A 19751-nucleotide genomic window follows, 5' to 3' on the forward strand; every position below is an offset into this window, starting at 1 on the left:
TCAGAGAAATGCCGCCCCCAAATGTCCTGGAAGAGGTACCAAGTGCATATTATAAATATAGGCAGATCCTAGTGAGTCCTGATGTTTGCTAAAACCTGATTTAAGTTAGTAAAACAAACTAAAAAATGACCTCTTAAAATTTATAGTTACACATTCAAGCAAATATATACATATTCAAAATCAAACTTTTTATAATTTTTCTTTTATTAGTTTCTCCATCTATTCATTCACTCATTCCTTAATTTAGCACATGCTTTTTTGAGTAGCTTCCATGTCAGAGGCAAAAACGTAGGAGTTGGGGAATACACTAGGAGGGGGGAAAAAACCACAAAAATCCCCAAGTTCCTGGAATATGTTTATAGTGTTCGAGAAAATTTTTTAAAAACCCAAATAAACAAGTAAAATATATCATATGCCATTTTCAGATACATGTTAAGAAGAAAAATAAATCCAGGAAGTAAGGTCGAGCGTGCCAGGTGGGAGCTGGGCATGGAGAAAGAGGTGTTGTTTTAACTGGGTGGTCAGGAAAGACCTCCTGTAAGGTAACTTGGTTAATAAATGTAAGAGGGTGGGTTCCAGGCAACTTTAATATTCCCCTTTCTCAAATCATTTGAGCAGCCAATGTGGGAGAATATTGGTTCAGCGTGTCTGTTATATTTCATTGCACATGTGAAATAACCCTACTTTTTATGCTCTAAGAGTGGTACCTTCAGCGCACAAGAATATGATTCTTACACAAAAACAATACACAGTAAACAAGTTTCCTCCAGAGTTACGTGCCTGGTGAACAGACTCTCTCAAATGACCCCTTTTGGTGGTCCCATTGACTTAGTACAACTGTTCATATGGACATTGATATTTTTTCCCCCATTTCTCACGTGTTTGCTTACTGACATTGACTATGAGCCCATTGAAAGCAGGGAAGGGACAGTGATTTGTCCTCTTCTCAGCCTCAATGCCTTGCCCAGGCCTTGAACATGTTGGATACTCAATGATTATCAGTTGCATAAATAAATTTCAGGAGTAAATTAGGTATTGACTTTAAGCAGTTCATAAGATGACTCCCCAAGGGCCACATTTACCTACTAAACTGTCCAACATGGGTAATTATATTACATCATGATGACACCTGGACTTTTCCAAGCCCTATGTGGACCTGGCATCACGAAGTCACTCTGTAAAAAGAAAATGATGGAATGCCCCCAACAGGGATCCTTTCAGTATAAGCAGTTCTGAGAGGTTGTTCCCAATCCCATGTTCCCCATGACAGTGCTGTAAAATGAGACTGCTGTCATCACCACATTTTTCTTCTTATCTCTGCAACAGAGAATCAGTTTATAGCCTCTTTCTGAGATGGTGTGGAAGGGTGATATTTTCACATCATATTAGGGGCAAAATTATGAGAGTTTATGATAAGCATACTGGGGTGAATAGTGAAAAGATGAAAAAGGAACCCAAAAGCTTGATTTTATAATAGAGTCCTGATTCTAGGCCTTCATAATAATTGTGTGGTTTTGGACAAGTAGCTGAATCTCTGTGAATCCCATGACCTCATCTGTAAACTGAGAATAATAATTAACTACCTGACAGTAATATTATGAAGTTCAAGTTATAAGTATATGTAAATAATTTGGTATAATGCCTGGTATATAAAGTGGGTGTTTAATAGATTGTATTTTTACTACTACTAATAGTAGTGTTGATGGAATATTGCTCAGCCCTAATGAAACTTTACCTTTTGTGACAGCATGACGGACCTAGAGACTATTATGCTAAGTGAAATAAACAGAGAAAGACAAATACCGTATGATTTCACTTATTTGTAGAACCTAAAAAAATAAATAAAATGAACAAACAAAACAGAACCAAACTCATAGATACAGAGGACATTTTTGATGGTAGCCATGTGTGAGGGAGATTAGGGGAATGGGTGAAAAAGGGGAAGGGATTAAGGGGTAAAAGTTGCCAGTTGTAAAAACAATCACAGGGATGTATAGTCAATACAGCAAAGGGAATGTAGTCAATATTATTTTAATAACTATGTGTGGTGTCAGATGGGTACCAGACTTATTTGAGTGATCACTTCACAAGGTATATACATGTCTAATCACTACATTGTACACCTGAAACTAATATTATATTGTATGTCAACTATAGTTGAAATTTTTTAATTTTAAGAAAAGTAAAATATAATAGTGTTACTATTGGAGAACTTAGGCAAATAAGATTTTTCAACTTTTATATGATCACTGAGTATAATGCTCATAAATATATTTGTAATTTAAAATTTATCTTGCTCTATATACTCATAATTTTAAACTAAGTAGTGTTTATAATATTCTTGGATGTTTTGTCACTTGAGAACATGAATAAAATGTTTCCCCAAAATTTCAGCTGCAAAATGGGATGGTATTTAATAGAGAACATCTCTGTGGTCTCAGAACATCATACCTGATAAGGGATAGCTTAGCAAACATTTTGCCATCATTGCGGTTGATACTTTTCCTGTAGAAAGATACAGTTGATAAAAGCAATTAGCTTTTTGGGTAGGAAAGTGATGCTTTTATGGGGTCTGAGCTCTGGCCTGATAACTTCCTTTTTGTTTCTTTAGAGCCTTGAAGTATAACTAAGGACAGAGACCACCGCGAGGCACAAACATCACCAACTTGCGTGATTATGGAGATGGTCTGTGTGATGCTGAAAATGTCTCTAGTTTTTTGACAACGGCTAAATAACCATGGGGTCCAGTGGACTTGGGAAAGCAGCAACATTAGACGAACTGCTGAGCTCTTGCATTGAGATGTTTGGTATGAGTCTTGTTTCCCTTTCGTATCTCTTGATACTATCACTTCCTCCTAGTCAGAGCCAAGTGTTGCTAAAGAGCAGAATTCAATCTTCATATCTTGGTGCTTACTAGTAAGGCCTTTTGATTGACCCCAGTCTGTCTCCCCAGTATCACTGCTCTTTGCATTTCCTTCCCTTTACTGCCCACAGCTAATACAGTAGCCATAATGTCTGTATAATGATTCTGGAACATTCTCTGCATCTTTCTATCTGCATGCCTTTATCATATCCCTTTCACTGAAATTCTGCTTCAGGGTTCATCGCAGATATCATCTCCAATGTTCATAATACCATTCCTAATCTCCCCTGTCAGGATTGCTCCCTCCCACAGTCCTTTGTAACTTTCATATGGCACATGGCATATGCTGCTGTGATCACTTCTTGGTCTTTGGCTTAGACAAGTGAGGGTAGCACAATCTGCTGCATTCTCTATTTGCATCTGTGTCTTACATCTCCTACTAGGTTATAGATAGACTTTACAGCTATATGCTTATGTTTATGTATCTACCTCAGCACTTTGGATTACTCTTTTCCACAGTAGAGTCACACTGGGGTTGTTTGTTGAATTGATTTTATAGGAAAAAGCTAAACCAGAATAGGGTTACCAGATAAAATACAGGATGATCAGTGAAATTTGAATTTCAGATAAGCCACAGTTTTAGTATAAGTATGTCCTAAATAATGCATGGGATATACTTATATTAGGAAATTATTTGTAGTTTACCTTATTTCAGATTTAACTAAAGGTCCTGGATTTTCATTTGCTAAATTCTGGCAGCCCTAAACCAGAGTAAGGGTGAAACCTACCCACTTAACTTGCAAGAAAATACCAGCAGAAGTAGGAGGAAAATGATAATTGAGTCTATGAGAAATTTTTGACACTAATGTTTCTCTACTGATATTAAGAAAAGAGAAGAGTAGTACTGTTACCTCCTCACCCCTCATCTCATTTTATTTTTTAACAGATGACAATGGAGAGCTGGATAATAGTTATTTGCCAAGAATAGTTCTACTGATGCACCGATGGTATTTATCTTCCACTGAACTGGCAGAAAAACTTCTCTGCATATATCTTTTCAACTACTGTATAATCATAAATCAAGTTATGTACTTATGTAGATAGAGTGTATAACCAAAGCCAGTAAATTAAGATGATAAATAATCTTCAGTCAGTTTATCCAGCTGTTTTGTGAATATATTTAGACGTCTAGACAAAACATCTGGATGGTGGAGCAAATAGTTGCCTATCCATCTGGATGTTTTGGCCCTACTTGAACATAAGCACTAGATATAAAATGAAACAGGAGCTCTGGGCTGAATGTCTCTAACCTGCTTCAACATTTCTGCTGTGAGTACAATGAAAGAATATTTAACACTGATTCAGGATCTAATTCATTCCTTTTAGAAGGGCAAAATGATGGACCTAGAGAATTTGATTTAGACATTTAGAAATGCCAGCCAAAGTAATATGGTGTGGCTCAGGCACAAACACCACCTAAGATTTTACATCTTTCCTTACTGTCAAGATACAAAGAACATTCTAGCAGGTTTATTGTAATTTGTTGACTGGTGTTAATTTCAGGTTTCCTTCTGACTTAAGAGGGGAAAAACAATACCATTCTCGACGGTTTCAGGCAGTTCATCAGTTGTACAGAATGCAGTCTTAAAAGATGGTTGACAGTCAAATGACTGAAAATGGCAAAATAGTCTCACATCTATAAGGACGTTTCATTCCCCAATATCTAATGTTATCATGTAACTACTAATATTGGTTCCTATAGTCTCTGCCTGCTTCAAGCCCAGGGGCCCTGCAGATAAGAGGGAAGCCCTACAAGGCAGGGGAGCCCGAGAGGGGGCGGGCCCATGGAGTGTCTTCCGGGCCAAGTGGGGCTTCCACCTGCGTCCTTTCAGCTTCCTCCACTTTCCACTTCTTCCCTCCATCCTCCCACAGCCTCCAGGCGGAAGGGGATGATAGAGAGGATAAGGGGACATTCACCCTGAACAGAGGTCCCTGCAAGTGAACGGGATCCTGGTTCCAGGTGCCCCAAGTTTCCACGGGTCCCACTGCTGAGGGTAGCCCACAGGGAAGGATGGATGGAATTGTCTCAGTCTGGTCCCATCTCTCATCAGGATCCGAACACTGTCCAAAGAATGTGCCCCAAACAGCATTCTCATCATTAGAATGCCTGCTGATAATATGAAACGCACATTAAAATGGATATTTAGACACAGTACAGCCTAATGTCTGAAAATACAGATTGTATAACAGTTGAAACTGCCTGTAAGCTGACATTTCTTTAGATTTTCCTCCCTTTAGATCACTGGCTACTGCATACCCACAGTGCCTGGCCTATAGCGGGAGCTCAGTAAATATTTGTTAAAGACAGTTAATAAATAGACCAGAATAAATTGCAACACACCCTGTGTATTAATATACCTGCCAATGACATTTTCAAATACTAAAGAAATTAAAGTACATATATAAGGCATTGATCCTCATTGCAAAACTTTTTTTTTGCCAAAATGGTGCTTCTATGTACTACCAATTTTAAATGATATCTAGTTGGTAGCATAGGTGTAATTATAGTTGACAGTCATCACTTGGTAGGTGCTCAGGAAGCTAAAATTTTGTAAGTGATTTCTCTTCCCGACCGAAAAAGGACATCCCAGAGCAATAAACTATTCAGTGCTGACATCATCAGAACACACTTCTCTCCCCATTTGAACGCCCACATAAGCCAGAGGTCCCCAGTGTGGCCCTCTTATCAGGAATTCATCTACATGATCAAAGCTGCAGGTGTCTGCAAAGAAAACCAATTGCAAGGAGCTTTTCTTTAACGAATGCACGTATAGAAATGCCAGTGGAGAAAGCTGTGATGAATTTCGATTAAAGATCTGCTACTTCATGAGGTAAATATACTTACAAATTTAATTGTCTTGTAGTTTCTGCTTCTGGTGGACACTTTGCCCCAAGAGGCAGACCTGGTTTGACAATGAAACTGACTCAGATTCCCCTTTATTGGTTTTGCTAAAATTGGCCCTCCTCTGTTCTTGGGGGTAGAATGTATCTTTCTTTGGAACTAGAGCTCACGCAGTGATAAATGTGATTAGGGGATGAAAGCAGCCCTGAGAGTGAATTCTTTTTTTCTACTCCCTCACCATGCACATTCCCACCTACTTGCCATGAGCCTAGAAGGGTTTCCTTCTGGAGAGAGTTGGAAAGAGGGGCTCAGCATGAGAGTGGATTTGGGTCCTTGATTGAAGGGAAAGGGTTAGACTCAATGTGATGGGTGGGGGATAGGAGATTGCTAATTGGGGTGTGGTTCTGGATTCTCTGTTGAATGTAATCAGTAAAATGATACTATAGTTTACACAGAGGCCCAGCTTGAAATCTTCTGGTTGTCAAAAATATGTGATGCCTTTCAGGTACTGGATTCTGAAATTTCCTGCAGAGTTTAATTTGGACCTTGGTTTGATCCGCATGACTGAAGAATTCCGGGAAGTGGCTAGTCAACTAGGATATGAAAAACACGTCAGCCTCATCGACATATCCAGCATGTAAGAGTGGTTCAAGCTTCTTTCAAACATGATGAGTCCCTCTGTTCAGGGGAGGGACTAGTGACGACCATACCATTTCAGAATCATACCATTTCAGAATCAGGGTGTGCTTCTTTGAGAAAGTCTTGCTGCAGTGAGCACCATTGCACCTAGTTCATCTCTCCCAGCTTCCATTTCTTTATTTGTAAAATGGGGGTAGTACCTTTCTCATAGGGTTATCATGAGCATCCAGTCAGTATATAAAATAGTAGGTAAAAGCATTTGGCACATATAAATGCTCAGTATTTTCTAAAACGTAGTGAATGTCCCCTATGCCCTTGCAACTCATAGTGTGGTCTATGGATAGCCAGCATTGGCATCATGTGGAAGCTCAGTAGAAATGCTGATTCTCAGGCCTCACCCTAAACCTGCTGAATTGGAAACTGTACTTGAATAAGATCCCCAAGTAATACATATGCTCATTCAAGTTTGAGAAGCCCTGTACCTTGGTGCTTCTGAGGCTGTACAAATGTTGACCATAGTTGTGCCATGAACTAGTTAGCTCAGTTACTAAGAACGTGGTGCTAATTAGGATAGTGTTTTATATCAACCAGTTCACTTGCACAGAGAAAACTATTTTATGACCCTTAGTATGGGTTTCCATCTTGCAAATATGTGTTCTTTTGTCCCAGGCATTTTTACTCTAGTCTATTTTCCTACAATACTTCTTCGAGAGTGATCCAGGAATCATTCGGGATGTTGTTAAAAATCCAGACGATTATTCAGGTTCATTCCCAGTAAATCAGAATCTCTGGCAATGAAGTCAGGCCTCTGTCTTTATAACAAACTTTTCCGATGATCCCTATCTTGCTGAAGTGTGAGAACCAGTTTCTAGTGATTCCCATGTGCCTTAAATCACTACCTATATATTGATTAACTCCCAAATGTATAGACCTAGTCCTGACCTCTCCCTTATGATCCAAACCTTACTGGCCACCAGAAAGACCAAGTGAGAGATTCTGGATGGATCAGTGCAAATCCGCCCTGTCTGGGAAAACAACTCGAAGTTTATGTTCTACTGGCGATGGGTCAGTGGTTTTCTCTTCAAATACCCAGGACAGAGTGTGTATTTTGCACAGGCCCCTGGAGGCAGGCCAAGAGTTACAGAGTCAATAGGTTAATAACTTCCATTGAGGGAAACAGGATTTCGGCACACTGACCAGACTCACTTCTCTTTTATAGACCTTCCTACGATTGGATGAGAAGAGTAACACAGAGGAAAAAAGTATCCAAGAAGGGAAAAGCCTGTCTGCTGTTTGACCATCTGGAGCCCATTGAATTGGCTGAGCACCTCACTTTTCTAGAGCATAAATCTTTTCGAAGGATCTCGGTAAGAAATTTGACATTTATTCTTCCAAGGATAACAACCTCCATGCCAACTTTCCTAAGAGCCGCGTTTTCATACGCTGACGTGTTGGCAGCCTCTGTCACTGTGTTCTATTGGAAAAGTGCCCTTAATTCACAGGAACAATCCCTTTCCACCAAAAATAAATATTATCCTGTCTTTATTTTATGGCTCAGGAGCTATATTTCTGCTGCTGTATTTTCAATGCCCCCTTTCATAGGATGAAAGCATGACTTTCTGAATACCCAGTGCCGATAGAACCACTCAAGGTTTATTTAGGTCTGTTGGCTTCTCCCAAGTGAACGTGTTTTGCTAGGCCCTTTGTTTGGGGGGAGAAATATTTATTTAGGTTGGGATTTGTATAAATGCCTACTTATGGGTGTAGGTTGAAAATAGGAATTGTAGGCTTTGAGGAGAATCTCAGCATCCGAGTGTTTGTTTCCCAGGAAAGGAGATCCTGAATTAAACATTTCTTTCCTACTCTGTCTTGATAGCTTTCCTTCTCTACCCTTTTCTCCATTCTGACTGTGGTCTCTTACTAGCTACCTACTCACTGCCCACTTGTTATGATAATATTTCCACTATGGTTATTACAAGCAACCTTTGTCTCTCTCACCAAGCTCTGGGGCAGTCACTTCTCCTCCTTCTTTCCCAAGATGCCAGGGAATGAATTACATTATTCCTTGCAAAGAAGAACATGAGGTTAGAAATATGGATTTCTGAAAGACTGATTCATTTCACTAAGCAATCCTACTTGGAGAGGCCCTCTTACTGACTCCCGGCAGGCAGGCTATAAGAGGAAACCCCCTACACTGTTTATATGACAGAAGGCTCATATGTATGTGATGACATCCATACCGATTTTCTGAAAATGTGTCTGTTTACTAAAGAGCTGTCTTACTTCAATTACTATTTTTTTCCTGGAAAAATAAAACATTGATAAAATTTGAAATCATTATGTTTATATGCATTTCTTCCTTTTTAATGTATGCCATTGTATCTCAAACTTGCCTGACCATTGGAATCACCGGTTGTGGGTGAAAAATGGAGATTCTGAGGTTCTTCCTCTGAAGATAATGACCCTTTAGGTCTGGGGCATTCCCAGAAACCCCTATTTTAGCAAATGCCCCAGGTGAATATTATGACCCAGCAATTTTAGGTTTTACTGGAATGTGACTTGAAGTCTCACCCCTTCCTCACCCCACCAACACTGTCATGTGTACTAGTAATGAGTGTATGTCTGTGTTGGGGAGTAAAATACAGCCAAATAACATGTTAAAGCTACATCTGTGTTTAAACTTATACGATGCCGTTAAAATGTGAAATGGAAGAAATCGTTGTGCTATAATAAAACAATATCTCACCTCTTTCATGCAACATTCTAATTTCCGATTGTGCAAAGACTTCATTATAATTCAGAGTCTCTTTTACTAGTTTACTGATTATCAAAGCTATGTCATCCATGGCTGCCTGGAGAATAACCCAACCTTGGAGAGATCTATTGCTTTATTTAATGGAATCTCTAAATGGGTCCAGTTGATGGTTCTGAGCAAACCAACCCCCCAGCAAAGGGCAGAAGTCATCACAAAGTTTATCAATGTTGCCAAGGTACGTACATCTGGTCATGAGACGGGAGTTCTTAAAGCATTCTAGATGTCCCTGCACTCTATTGAGAAAAGTCATTGGGGAGACTTGGGGTTCATAATATAAAGGGCAATTAAACTACTCATAGATGTTTAATGGACAAATCATACTTCTCTCATGCAAGAAGATTGCTTTTAATTGCTAATACCTGAAAGCACTATTTTTCTGTGCAGTGATGGGTATATTTTCCTAATGGAATTTATTTGCACTTCATTTTAAATCATTTGTCCTAGGTCCTTGTTATTAAATTGTGTATGCATTTCACCGGTAATTTAGAAAGCACAGAACAATTCAAAAATTGTTAGAAAGTATTGATGTTGACATTTTCTATTGCAGAAGCTCCTTCAGCTCAAAAACTTTAACACCCTGATGGCAGTGGTGGGAGGCCTTAGTCATAGTTCCATTTCACGCCTCAAAGAGACCCATTCTCATCTTTCTTCAGAAGTTACCAAGGTACAGTGGCTTGGATGCTAATCCCAAGTAAAAAATTCATTCGTAAACTGTTTGGGTGTAGGATACTCGTAACAAATGTCACTGTGAGGGGAGTGTTTTCTTCTTAGACAATGGCGGGTTACACATGGGGGATAAAATAGGTGGCAGTCCATGCCACCTGGAAAACAGATTGGAGGTGGTGGCAAGTGTCCGAGTAAGAGTACCGTGAATACCATTACATACTGTAGTTGTAAATATTCAACAAGTATGTATTTGGTGCTTCCCATGTGATAGGCACTGTGATACAATCCGGGACTACAAGGCAAATAAGACAGAAATCATTCCTATCCTCCCCTCCTCAAAGGAAGTCATTGAACACCCGCTCTACTCATGGCACTATGTTCAACTCAACAGAAGATGCAATGGAAGTGAGAGACATAGGCCTTGTCTAGAAACTCCTCAGATTTATTGCTGATTTGTCAGGAGGAAAAGTATATTTTTTAAAAATGATTATTTCCTAAATCAAGCTTTCTTCCATATTTATTTCCAGGCACCTATAATAATATTTTTCCTTACTGAACATAAAGAAACACTTCCTTCTTATGAAGAGATTTCCTTATAAGAGTATACTTTGTTGTATCAGTAAGGACACTTTCAGCTGTAAGTTTTTTAAAACTCTGAAATGGCTTAAACAATAAGGAAATAGATCATCTCACATACCTGGAAGTCCAGAGACAGGGCTGACTTCAGGCATGGTCTAATCAGAGCTCTGGCTGCTGTACTCCCTTCCTCTGAGTATCAGTTTTTATTTTGTTTTGTTGTTTCATCAATGCAGAAAATTAAACTCTCTTGTTTATGAAAGGTGGAGACAGAGAACATTTCTTTTGTTTGCTCTGCCCCTATGGAATTAAAGACCTTCTTTTTAGACGGATTGGACCATCTCAAGTCATATGTCTACTTCTGGACCAATAACAATTGCCAGAGGAATACAATGTACTGATTGGCTTAACTCTGTGTTTCTGAACCAATCACAAACCAGAGGGATGGGGTTATGATAATGGTAAATCAGAACCCATCCTTGGACCTGGGGCTGGGAACAGCTCCCTCTGAGTCACATGGGCTGCTTTGGGAAAGAGTAGACTGAACAAAATCAGGGTCTATTAGGAAGCTTGTCCAACAATAGCTTGTCCATAGAAACAGGAGGACATACACCACAGAGCACTGGTGTCTGACCTCAAGCACTGCACTCACTCCAAGTATGATAGGGCTCATTATGTGTTTCATTTTCCTTCAGCTTCGTACTGAATTTCAAATAAAGAGCAAAACACACTTTTTTTATTAAAAGTTTTTAATGTTGACATGATTGCAGACTTTCCCCTGGTGAAGAATATGAATCCAACAGAGGCTCAAAGAGGCGAGGTACCACCAGTATGTCTTAAAAGTTATTTATTTGAACTCCTCTTTCTTATAGAAAAGGGAACTGAGGCCCTAAAGGTGAAGTGACTTGGTCAGGGTCACCCTGTGAGTGGCAGAGTGAGTGGCAGAGTTCAAAACCACAGCTGTCTCACACCTCAGTGTGACATTTCCTACCCCATACTGTCCTAAATTACTTAATCTTCAAGTAATATATCTCAAATGCAACTTTTTTGGAATAACTAGGAAATTTTAATATACTACATGCTTAAAGATAATACAATACATGCATATATTTGTGGACCGTAGTATTTTCATCAATTGTAAAATACGTATATAGACATGATATTTAACATCTCAGCTTCCCTAATAGGTAGGCGGAGGTGTGGGCTATTTGCATGTTGTAGCAGAATGGAACAGGCTGTTCAACTCCTAGTACATTTTTCTTTCTTGTTCCTGTTTAATATTTCCTTGCATCAACATTGGTGCAATGGATACTCCTCTCAGTAGCCGAGGAATTTCCTAGCCACACACTGCGGGCCTGGGGATGGGCAGATGGGAAGGCTGTCTGAAAATCTTCTTTTCCATCTGTTCCCAGAACTGGAATGAAATGACAGAGCTGGTCTCCTCCAACGGCAATTACTGCAATTACCGCAAGGCCTTTGCCGACTGTGAGGGCTTCAAAATCCCCATCCTTGGCGTGCACTTGAAAGACTTGATAGCAGTCCATGTCATTTTCCCAGACTGGACGGAGGAGAACAAAGTGAACATTGTGAAAATGCACCAGCTCTCCGTCACCCTGAGTGAACTGGTCTCCCTGCAGAATGCCTCCCACCACTTAGAGCCCAACATGGATTTGATCAACCTGCTCACGGTGAGTCCAAGGGACTGGGGTGTGTGCTAATCACTCTTCCGCCCATTGCATCCCAGGGAAAGCGGAAAGATCTGTGCCTGCAGTTCACTGGAGATGCAGAGGGTAGGGTTGAACTCCTGGTCAGGAGATAGGGAGAAGTCTCAAAAGATGAGGGGAGGGGATCCCATAACCATAACCACATGACTTAAGGCCCAGTTTCTGCGCCTGCAGCTCTAGTTTCTAGCATTCTTAGAGAGGCCCTCCAGAGCGGCCTTCAGCCCCTCCCTCTCCTTCATCACCTCCCTCTCTATGCCCTTCACTCGCTGCTTTTCTTATCCTCACGGCTGTTGGCGAGGCCTGGAGCAATGCAAGGACCTCCTTTGTGATCTGCCCTCACCGCCAGTCTCCCCCAAACCCAAGATGCAGTTACCAGCCTGACACCAGAGGCCCTTCAGGACTCATGTTCTGACTCTCAGGCCAGCCTTGTTTGTTATCATGTGGTTCCACATGAGGGTTAGTGGACTTACACTTTCCACCGTGAACTGCTGCCTCTGCTTCCTGGCCTTGCACTTTCTTGGAAAACCCCTTCCCTACTCACCCCTGAGATTAGCCCCAATCCAAAAGTGTCTATCTTTCTGGTACATTCTCTGTTCCCCTCCAAAGCACTAATGCACCTGCCCCATGCATTACCCTTGCACTCTATGCCTTCTTACCTATAGGAGGTATCCCTTGGCATTAGACTTTTTCCTCCTGTTTACCTGACTTATACATCACATGTCCCCAGCACCTTTCACAAAACCTGGCATATTTAGGAGATCAATAGGTGAATGAAATGCCATACTTAGTAATGATGGAGATCAGACAGAAGTTCACCTACCGTTCATATTTTAGGGCATTTGTGACACACACCTTTAGCTGGTGTCTGGATCCTAGCACCTTTAGACACAACAGGTGTATGGAAGAGAACTTATCCCATTGGCTGCCTCTTGGTCAGGGGGACGAAGCAGAACCAAATTCTCTCACCCTTGCTAAGCAACTTCCCTGTATAGGTTTTTAACACTGTAGCATCTGAAACTTGGCTGCCATATTGAATTGACTCTTTTCCTTTAATTGGCCATGGAAAAAAAAACAATACCTGGTCTGAAGTTCTGAGAGCCTAAACCCCCTAGGACTGTGCCACTGGAATAGAGTGTGGTATCCAGACCTCCGCAACTGTTCCTAGAGCACACAATTCATTTACCAAAGAGGAGAAACCCAAAGCGTACAAAGTGATGCCAGCTGAACCCTTAGTATAAAGCAGAAGTAGCCAACACACTGAAACACACATCTCTCGGGGTTGAGTTTGTGTGACAAATAATAAACACACAGACATTCTCTATTGGAGGAAGGGGGAAACCTCACCACAATCTTGGCACCTGCGTTTACTAGTATTAATCATTTGCCTTGCAAATCTGTTTCCACGAATAAGTGCCCAGGCTGGCACCTTCCAACAGACTACAAACCCACAGACACAGGTGATGTCTGCAGACCGGCCTACGTCCCACATGTCCCTGTCTGGGTTGTCTTCATGAGGTGTAGGAGGATGTCACAGAGCAGCGGCCTACACTTAAGACAGTTTCTCATCCAGGCAAAAGATAATGATGGAGCAGGGAAATTACTTTTGAGTTATAATGCAGCAAGCAACATCACTACATCACAACAGACCTTTAGAGAAATATAGAAGGGTTTGTGAATGAAACTTTGGGGATGCAAATCAAAAATCTGACCTGTAGAATTAAAAGCTAAGAAATAACTCCTTTTGCTAGGAAGAAAAGAAAAAAGAAAAAGATGCCCCCGCCCCACCTCCCTCTTTCCCTCTCTATTATGGAAGGAAAATTTGGATGCCAGCATACACCGTATAACACTTAGTAATGGCAGTGTTATATAGTAGAGTGTAGCAGCAACATCCTAGAAGGAAGACCTACCTTTGAGCCCTGCCTCCTTGCTAACGAGCCTTGACTTTGGATTTTTCCAGAAGGATTTTGTGTTCATTTGTGAGGTCTCTCCCAGCTCTAAACTTCTAGAATTCCAGATGTGGGGAATGGTGGAGCCTTGAGAATAAGGAACCGAGTGTCAACGTGATTGAGTGATTCCAGCCCAGAGACTCGGTAGGATAGATGGTACCGCCCCTCATGTGAACACACATCATCAAGCCAGTTTCCGTTTAAAGACAAGATCCTTTCTCTCTCTTCACAACCAAGTTCCATGAACTGAGACACACATTCATTCTTTCTGCCTCAGGCAGATTAACCTCAGAATGAGGATCGAGGAGACTCCCATATATGTCCACTAGAGCCCAGTGAGCATTTCATGAAGCACCTACCTGGTGGGACTAGAACCATAGGACTGGCGGCAGCTGCCCAAGGGCATGGGAGGTGTCTGAAAGTGCACCCTTTAGAGGGTGATTCATTTTGCCCCAGGAGTCTAGGTTCCATTTCTGCCTGAAGCGACTGCTTCTAAACGTGGCTCCCAGCGAGGAAGCCGGTGTGACTGAGAGCCCTGGGAGATAGAAAGTGAAGTCCACAATCACTGCTGCCTGCTCTGGGCGACAGGCTGCGTGGCGATGCGTGGACTTTCTCTAATAAGTGACTGCAGTTTTCACGGCACTTCACACACATGTGTTCTTAGTACATTCTCACAAGCCCCCTGTGATGTAGCGCCTGGCAGGGCAGGGAGTGGAACATCACCCCTGCCCTTCCTCTTTTACAAATGAAGAAACTCAGATTTATAAAGGACAAGAGGCTTGCAAATGGCAAGCTTCTAAATCCCAGCTCTCTCTCTCTCTCTCTCTCTCTCTCTCTCTCTCTCTCTCCCTCCCTCCCTCCCTCCCTCCCCCACCCCACCCCCACCCCTGATAGGCATTTACTCTGTAATGTGTTGGCATTTATTTTATTTTGCATCTGTACAAATTAAGAAATCTCTCTCTTTCTTCATGGACATATAGAAAGCTGATTACAGAACAAAGTCTGTGAGGGCAGGGACCTTTTATCACTGTCACCTTAGCCCCCGAATGGCCCTGGGCACATGAAGGAAGGAGGACCACATCACCGGACTGTTGGGGTTTCGACTGTTCCCCTCAGGGAAGAGCTGGAGAAGACATTTTTGATTGTCATCCCATTCGCATGCGAGGAGCTTTAAAAGCTGACGCTTCTTGTTTCGTGGCACATAAAATAGTTGGATGCTTTTCATAATATTTTTAGATCTGTCAGATACGTTTACCAGAGTCTATGCAAATAACTGGAAAGCCCCTGTAGTTTTACAGTCTCATAAGAAAAAAAGAAGAAGAATTGCAAAAATGGTGAGTGGAGACAGTGTGATGATCCAGTGTGTCCTATGTTACAGTTCTCCAGTCCCAGCCAGGCAGGTCCTCACGTCCAGACTGAACCCACAGCCACCTTTGCCGCTTGGCTGGGGTGGAAATGCAGCGCCTGAAATGGTGACTCAGAACGTTTTTCAGAAACAGCCAAACTTAAAAGATGTTCGACACAAGCACATATTCTTGAAATCCCATTGACAAGCTGCCTGTATTATAAACATGGGATAGGGAGTTGAACAGGTCTTTTCGGGGCCATGTAAAGCCCTAGGAGATCCAAAAAGACAAACAGGACCATGGCTGGGAAAGCAGAGAGTCGGCAGGAGTATCCCAGAGGGCAGCGTACGTCCACCGATGAGCACAGTGGCGTTTGGCTGCTGCACTGACTGGAAACCAAACCCTGCCGTCCCATCTGTGAGGCCCTCTCAGCAAGCCCTGTTGGACGCATTTTAGCTCTTTTAATCTTCGCCACAGCCCTATGATCTATGATTCCATTTTATAGACCAGGAGACTGAGATTCAAGAAGATTAGTGACTTGCCTAGGTTCACACCATCCCTAGTAAATGGGGAGCAAACACTGGGAGAAGAACAGAACACTTCCATCATAAGTGCAGATATCTGTCCATCTGACATATGACACTACCCAAGGATGTTCTGTGTCTTTCGAGAGAGCATCTCCCCTACTCGGTGTGTGGCTTATTTGAATTTCTGGTTGGATGTCTGGAACTGCTGTCAACTCCTCTCCAGCACCAGTCTTTAGAGGCAGAGTCAGGAGGACAGGAACATGCCCATCAAAGTCCCCATTAACTCTTTTTAAAAAATATATTTTATATTAAGTTCAGAGAGGAAGGGAGAGGGAGAGAGAGAAACATCAATGATGAGAGAGAATCATTGATTGGCTGCCTTCTGCACACCCCCTATTGGGGATTGAGCCAGCAACCCTGGCATGTGCCTTTGACCAGAATCGAACCCAGGATGCTTCAGTCCACAGGCTGACGCTCTATCCATTAAGCCAAACCAGCTAGGGCAACTCTTTTTTTTTTTTCTTTAGTGATTAACTTAGTTTATTTTTTTTCAATTACAGTTTACATTTGACATTATTATGTATTAGTTTCAGGTGTACAGCACAGTGGTTAGACAATCATATCTTTAAAAGCATTCCCCCTGGTATTTCTAGTACCCAACTGGCACCATACATAGTTATTACAATATTATGGACTATATAACTCTTAATAACAAGGAATTCAGACGGAAGACATCCATTTGTTTTCCTCCTTTGTATGGAGCATTCACAGTGCAATGCAACATGCTGGGCAGATATTACAGAGGTGGAAAAGCTAGGTGCATGGCCCACTTTCATGAGGCTTGGGGACTAGCTGAATCTTCTATTGTGGATTTTACAAACTGGCAAGCACCTGCCCACGGCAGATATGTTTTATTTGGCTCACATGGAATCATAACTTTTTTTTGTTATTAGTTGCCAGTGTTTAAAAATTGGGATATCCCATATAAAACTCGATTTCTGGCTCCTTTTGACAAATCAGAAGACATGGCAACTGTCAGGATGACAACAGTTTGTCCTAGCTCAGTAGTGGCTGCCTCCCATTCGTCAGAGACCACACCATTCCCCATGGCTTCCTTACCCCAGAGACCCAGTGTCAGATTCCACTCACTAACACAAATTTTCCTTGTCTACCTAACAAGAAAGACACCCAAGTCAGTTACCCTGGCAAAGACCTGTTTTCCAAATATGATGCTATTATGCCAATATTGCTGTCAAAATATTCCTTTCAGGCTCACCAAGTAGAATCATGGAGTTTATTTGGTTATTAATGGTTGTCGGCACACACTATGCAATATTAAATTGAATTATGGTACCAGATAAAATTATAGATGGGAATGAAGCTCGTGTATCATCCATTATCATGTGTAATCAATACCTAATTTTATATCCTCTTGAAGTAAAATCCCTTTCAGACATCCCACTTCACTCTTCTACATAGCGGCTGGTTCCTTATGGCTGTAGTTTGTGATGTGGGATGGTCTTCTCCTGCAGAGCGGCAGAGCCCCCGGAGAGGGAGTGACTGTTGTTCCGGGGCAGGTGGGCATAGTGTACATTCTTTGTGAGCAGGGTGCTCATGATCGGAAATAATGCCGGGGCAATTTTATAGGAAGGTCAATTTTATAATGTGCAGGAAAAACCTTTAGGTGACAAAGTCTAGATAAAGCAATATTGATGCTGATGACCACACAAGGTTTATTTTTCCTCTTTTTAATTTCATTTTCCACCTCTGCATGCCATCGTCATGCTGTTCTGCTTTCACTCAGAGTATTAACCATTCTGTTTGAAAAGTATATCGGCGATTCAAGTAAATAAATAAATATGAGCCAACATATTTATTTACCCATTCTAATTTCTTGTAGCTTTCATTGGACCTCTATCACACAGAAGATGATATTTATAAACTGTCACTGGTGCTGGAACCTAGAAATTCTAAATCGGTAGGTATTGTTTTCTCTCTCTCAGAATCAGTGCCCAGCACCGCGGTTTGTCATTTACAGTAACTGGCTGTTGCGATGGTGCTCTGTGATCTAAAGATTGAAGAATTTAAAAATCTCTATTATTCCCTTTTAAGCAGTCACACAGCTTAGCCCTGACAGTTTGAGAAGTATTTCCTTACATAGGCTAATAAAGAAGAACATCATTTGCAATTACTCTGTGTTACTATTGATCTTCTATGGGTTGTGTCTCCTCCAAGAACTCACCTACATCTAGGACCAAAAAAAGTGAACCATAACTCATCTTAACGTTAAAGATCATTAAGATCCTTCCAGGCTTTAAAAAAAATCCCATTCAACATAAAATTAGATTTAATACATTTTCGATACCCTGATCATCATCCACGAATTTTGCTAAGTCTAATAATGATTGACTCAGCACAGAATTTTAATATTACATTGGATGGTATCTTACTTAATTGATGGCTGACTCTTAGTAAAGAAACATTACACAATGAGATTGAGTAAAATGCATTACTGAATGAGCAAGTGGACCGACTATATCGTAGGTGTGTTTTACACTGATTAATAAAAGAAGACCTGGGTGAATTTGAAATTCACAATGAGGATGGTTTGCATGTTAAAGGAAAAAGTGTCTCTGTTTGCTGCTTATACCCATATCCTGAGGTCAGTTTGGTAATAAAGGTCTCATGCTCCTCTTCTCACCAGTTGAACTCTGTGGCACATGGCCAGCAACTCCAGCCCTAAGTCTGTCCATCTATAGTACCTGCAGGGATTCCGCACCGGGAGGCCGGAAGAGGCAGAATGACTGTGAGCGCTGCCCTCCGGCTCTGGCAGGGCACGCACATGAGTCCGAGTCAGCTGACCTGGTAGCATCTGTTCTTAAAATAGTGAGGGCGATGGTTCCATCCGCTCTTCACCCTGCAGTCCCCCGAGGCCCATCTCCTAAGGACGCTGCAGAATGGAGTCGTGTGGGAAGATACAGCAGAGACAAAGGGAGGAGTGAGGACCCAGATTCTCCAAAGTTATCATGACTAAGAGACAGCTAGAGAGAAAGGCAAAGTGAATGTGGAGGGAGGAGGAATTGGCCCGCCCCTTCCTCATTCCATAGCTTTCATGGGGTGAAGCTGGCCGTGGTGTAGTCGGCTGTACTGATCTGTGTACACGGCATTTCCACCTCCGACTTCTTCCTTTACCTATAACCAGGTACCTTCGCTGCTACCTGTTGGTTGTTGGATGCCTGGCGGGCCTCATATACATGTTATCTCGTTAACTCCTTAAGGAAACTGAGTCTGGTGAGCACAGGTCTCTAGTAAAAAGGAGAACTGGGATTTGGCTTCATGCCCCGCTGTCTGCCGGCCTGTGCTTTTTCTACTGCGGATGCTGCCCGTCATTTTCCCACCACCCCTTGCGGGAACAGGGGCGGGTCAACCATTTCAGCACGCTTGCCTGCTTTGTGCTCTTTAGATCTACTTTAGTTTCTTTTCAGGATTTCAAGTTGTTGCCGATTTGGGGAGACATGTCCCTCAAACACTGAAAGGTCTTCTTGTAAAAGAAGAAACTTTCAAAGCCCCTTCCACGTGCTAAAATCCTGTGAGTCTATAAACCACATTTCCCAGTCCCTTTCTGTCTCTCCTCTTAATGGAATGCCACCCTACCGTGTGCTTAGTGTTTGACCTGTGCTGATCACGGGAGAGCGAGGTGCAGTTAGCACTATGTTCCTCAGAGCCTCTGGCCAACCCCGCCTACTA

General features: G+C 41.8%; 1 protein-coding gene across 11 annotated transcripts in view; it reads left to right on the forward strand.

The window, feature by feature from the left end:
* Window positions 1-19751, forward strand: part of RASGRP3 (RAS guanyl releasing protein 3) — a 107684-nt gene that overhangs the window by 67956 nt on the left and 19977 nt on the right. For all 11 annotated transcript variants that reach the window (XM_070428994.1, XM_070428992.1, XM_070428996.1 and 8 more), the window contains 9 exons: window positions 2612-2807; window positions 3810-3912; window positions 5692-5754; window positions 6271-6402; window positions 7624-7771; window positions 9221-9394; window positions 9767-9883; window positions 11874-12149; window positions 17905-17982. In XM_070428994.1, the coding sequence (XP_070285095.1) occupies window positions 2738-2807; window positions 3810-3912; window positions 5692-5754; window positions 6271-6402; window positions 7624-7771; window positions 9221-9394; window positions 9767-9883; window positions 11874-12149; window positions 17905-17982 (1161 nt within the window). In that variant the 5' untranslated portion in view covers window positions 2612-2737. The remainder of the gene's footprint in view (window positions 1-2611; window positions 2808-3809; window positions 3913-5691; window positions 5755-6270; window positions 6403-7623; window positions 7772-9220; window positions 9395-9766; window positions 9884-11873; window positions 12150-17904; window positions 17983-19751) is intronic.

This window comes from Myotis yumanensis, unplaced genomic scaffold, assembly GCF_028538775.1.
Source record: "Myotis yumanensis isolate MYYU_CA2020_CCGP unplaced genomic scaffold, mMyoYum1.0.hap1 SCAF_11, whole genome shotgun sequence".
NCBI lineage: Eukaryota > Metazoa > Chordata > Mammalia > Chiroptera > Vespertilionidae > Myotis > Myotis yumanensis.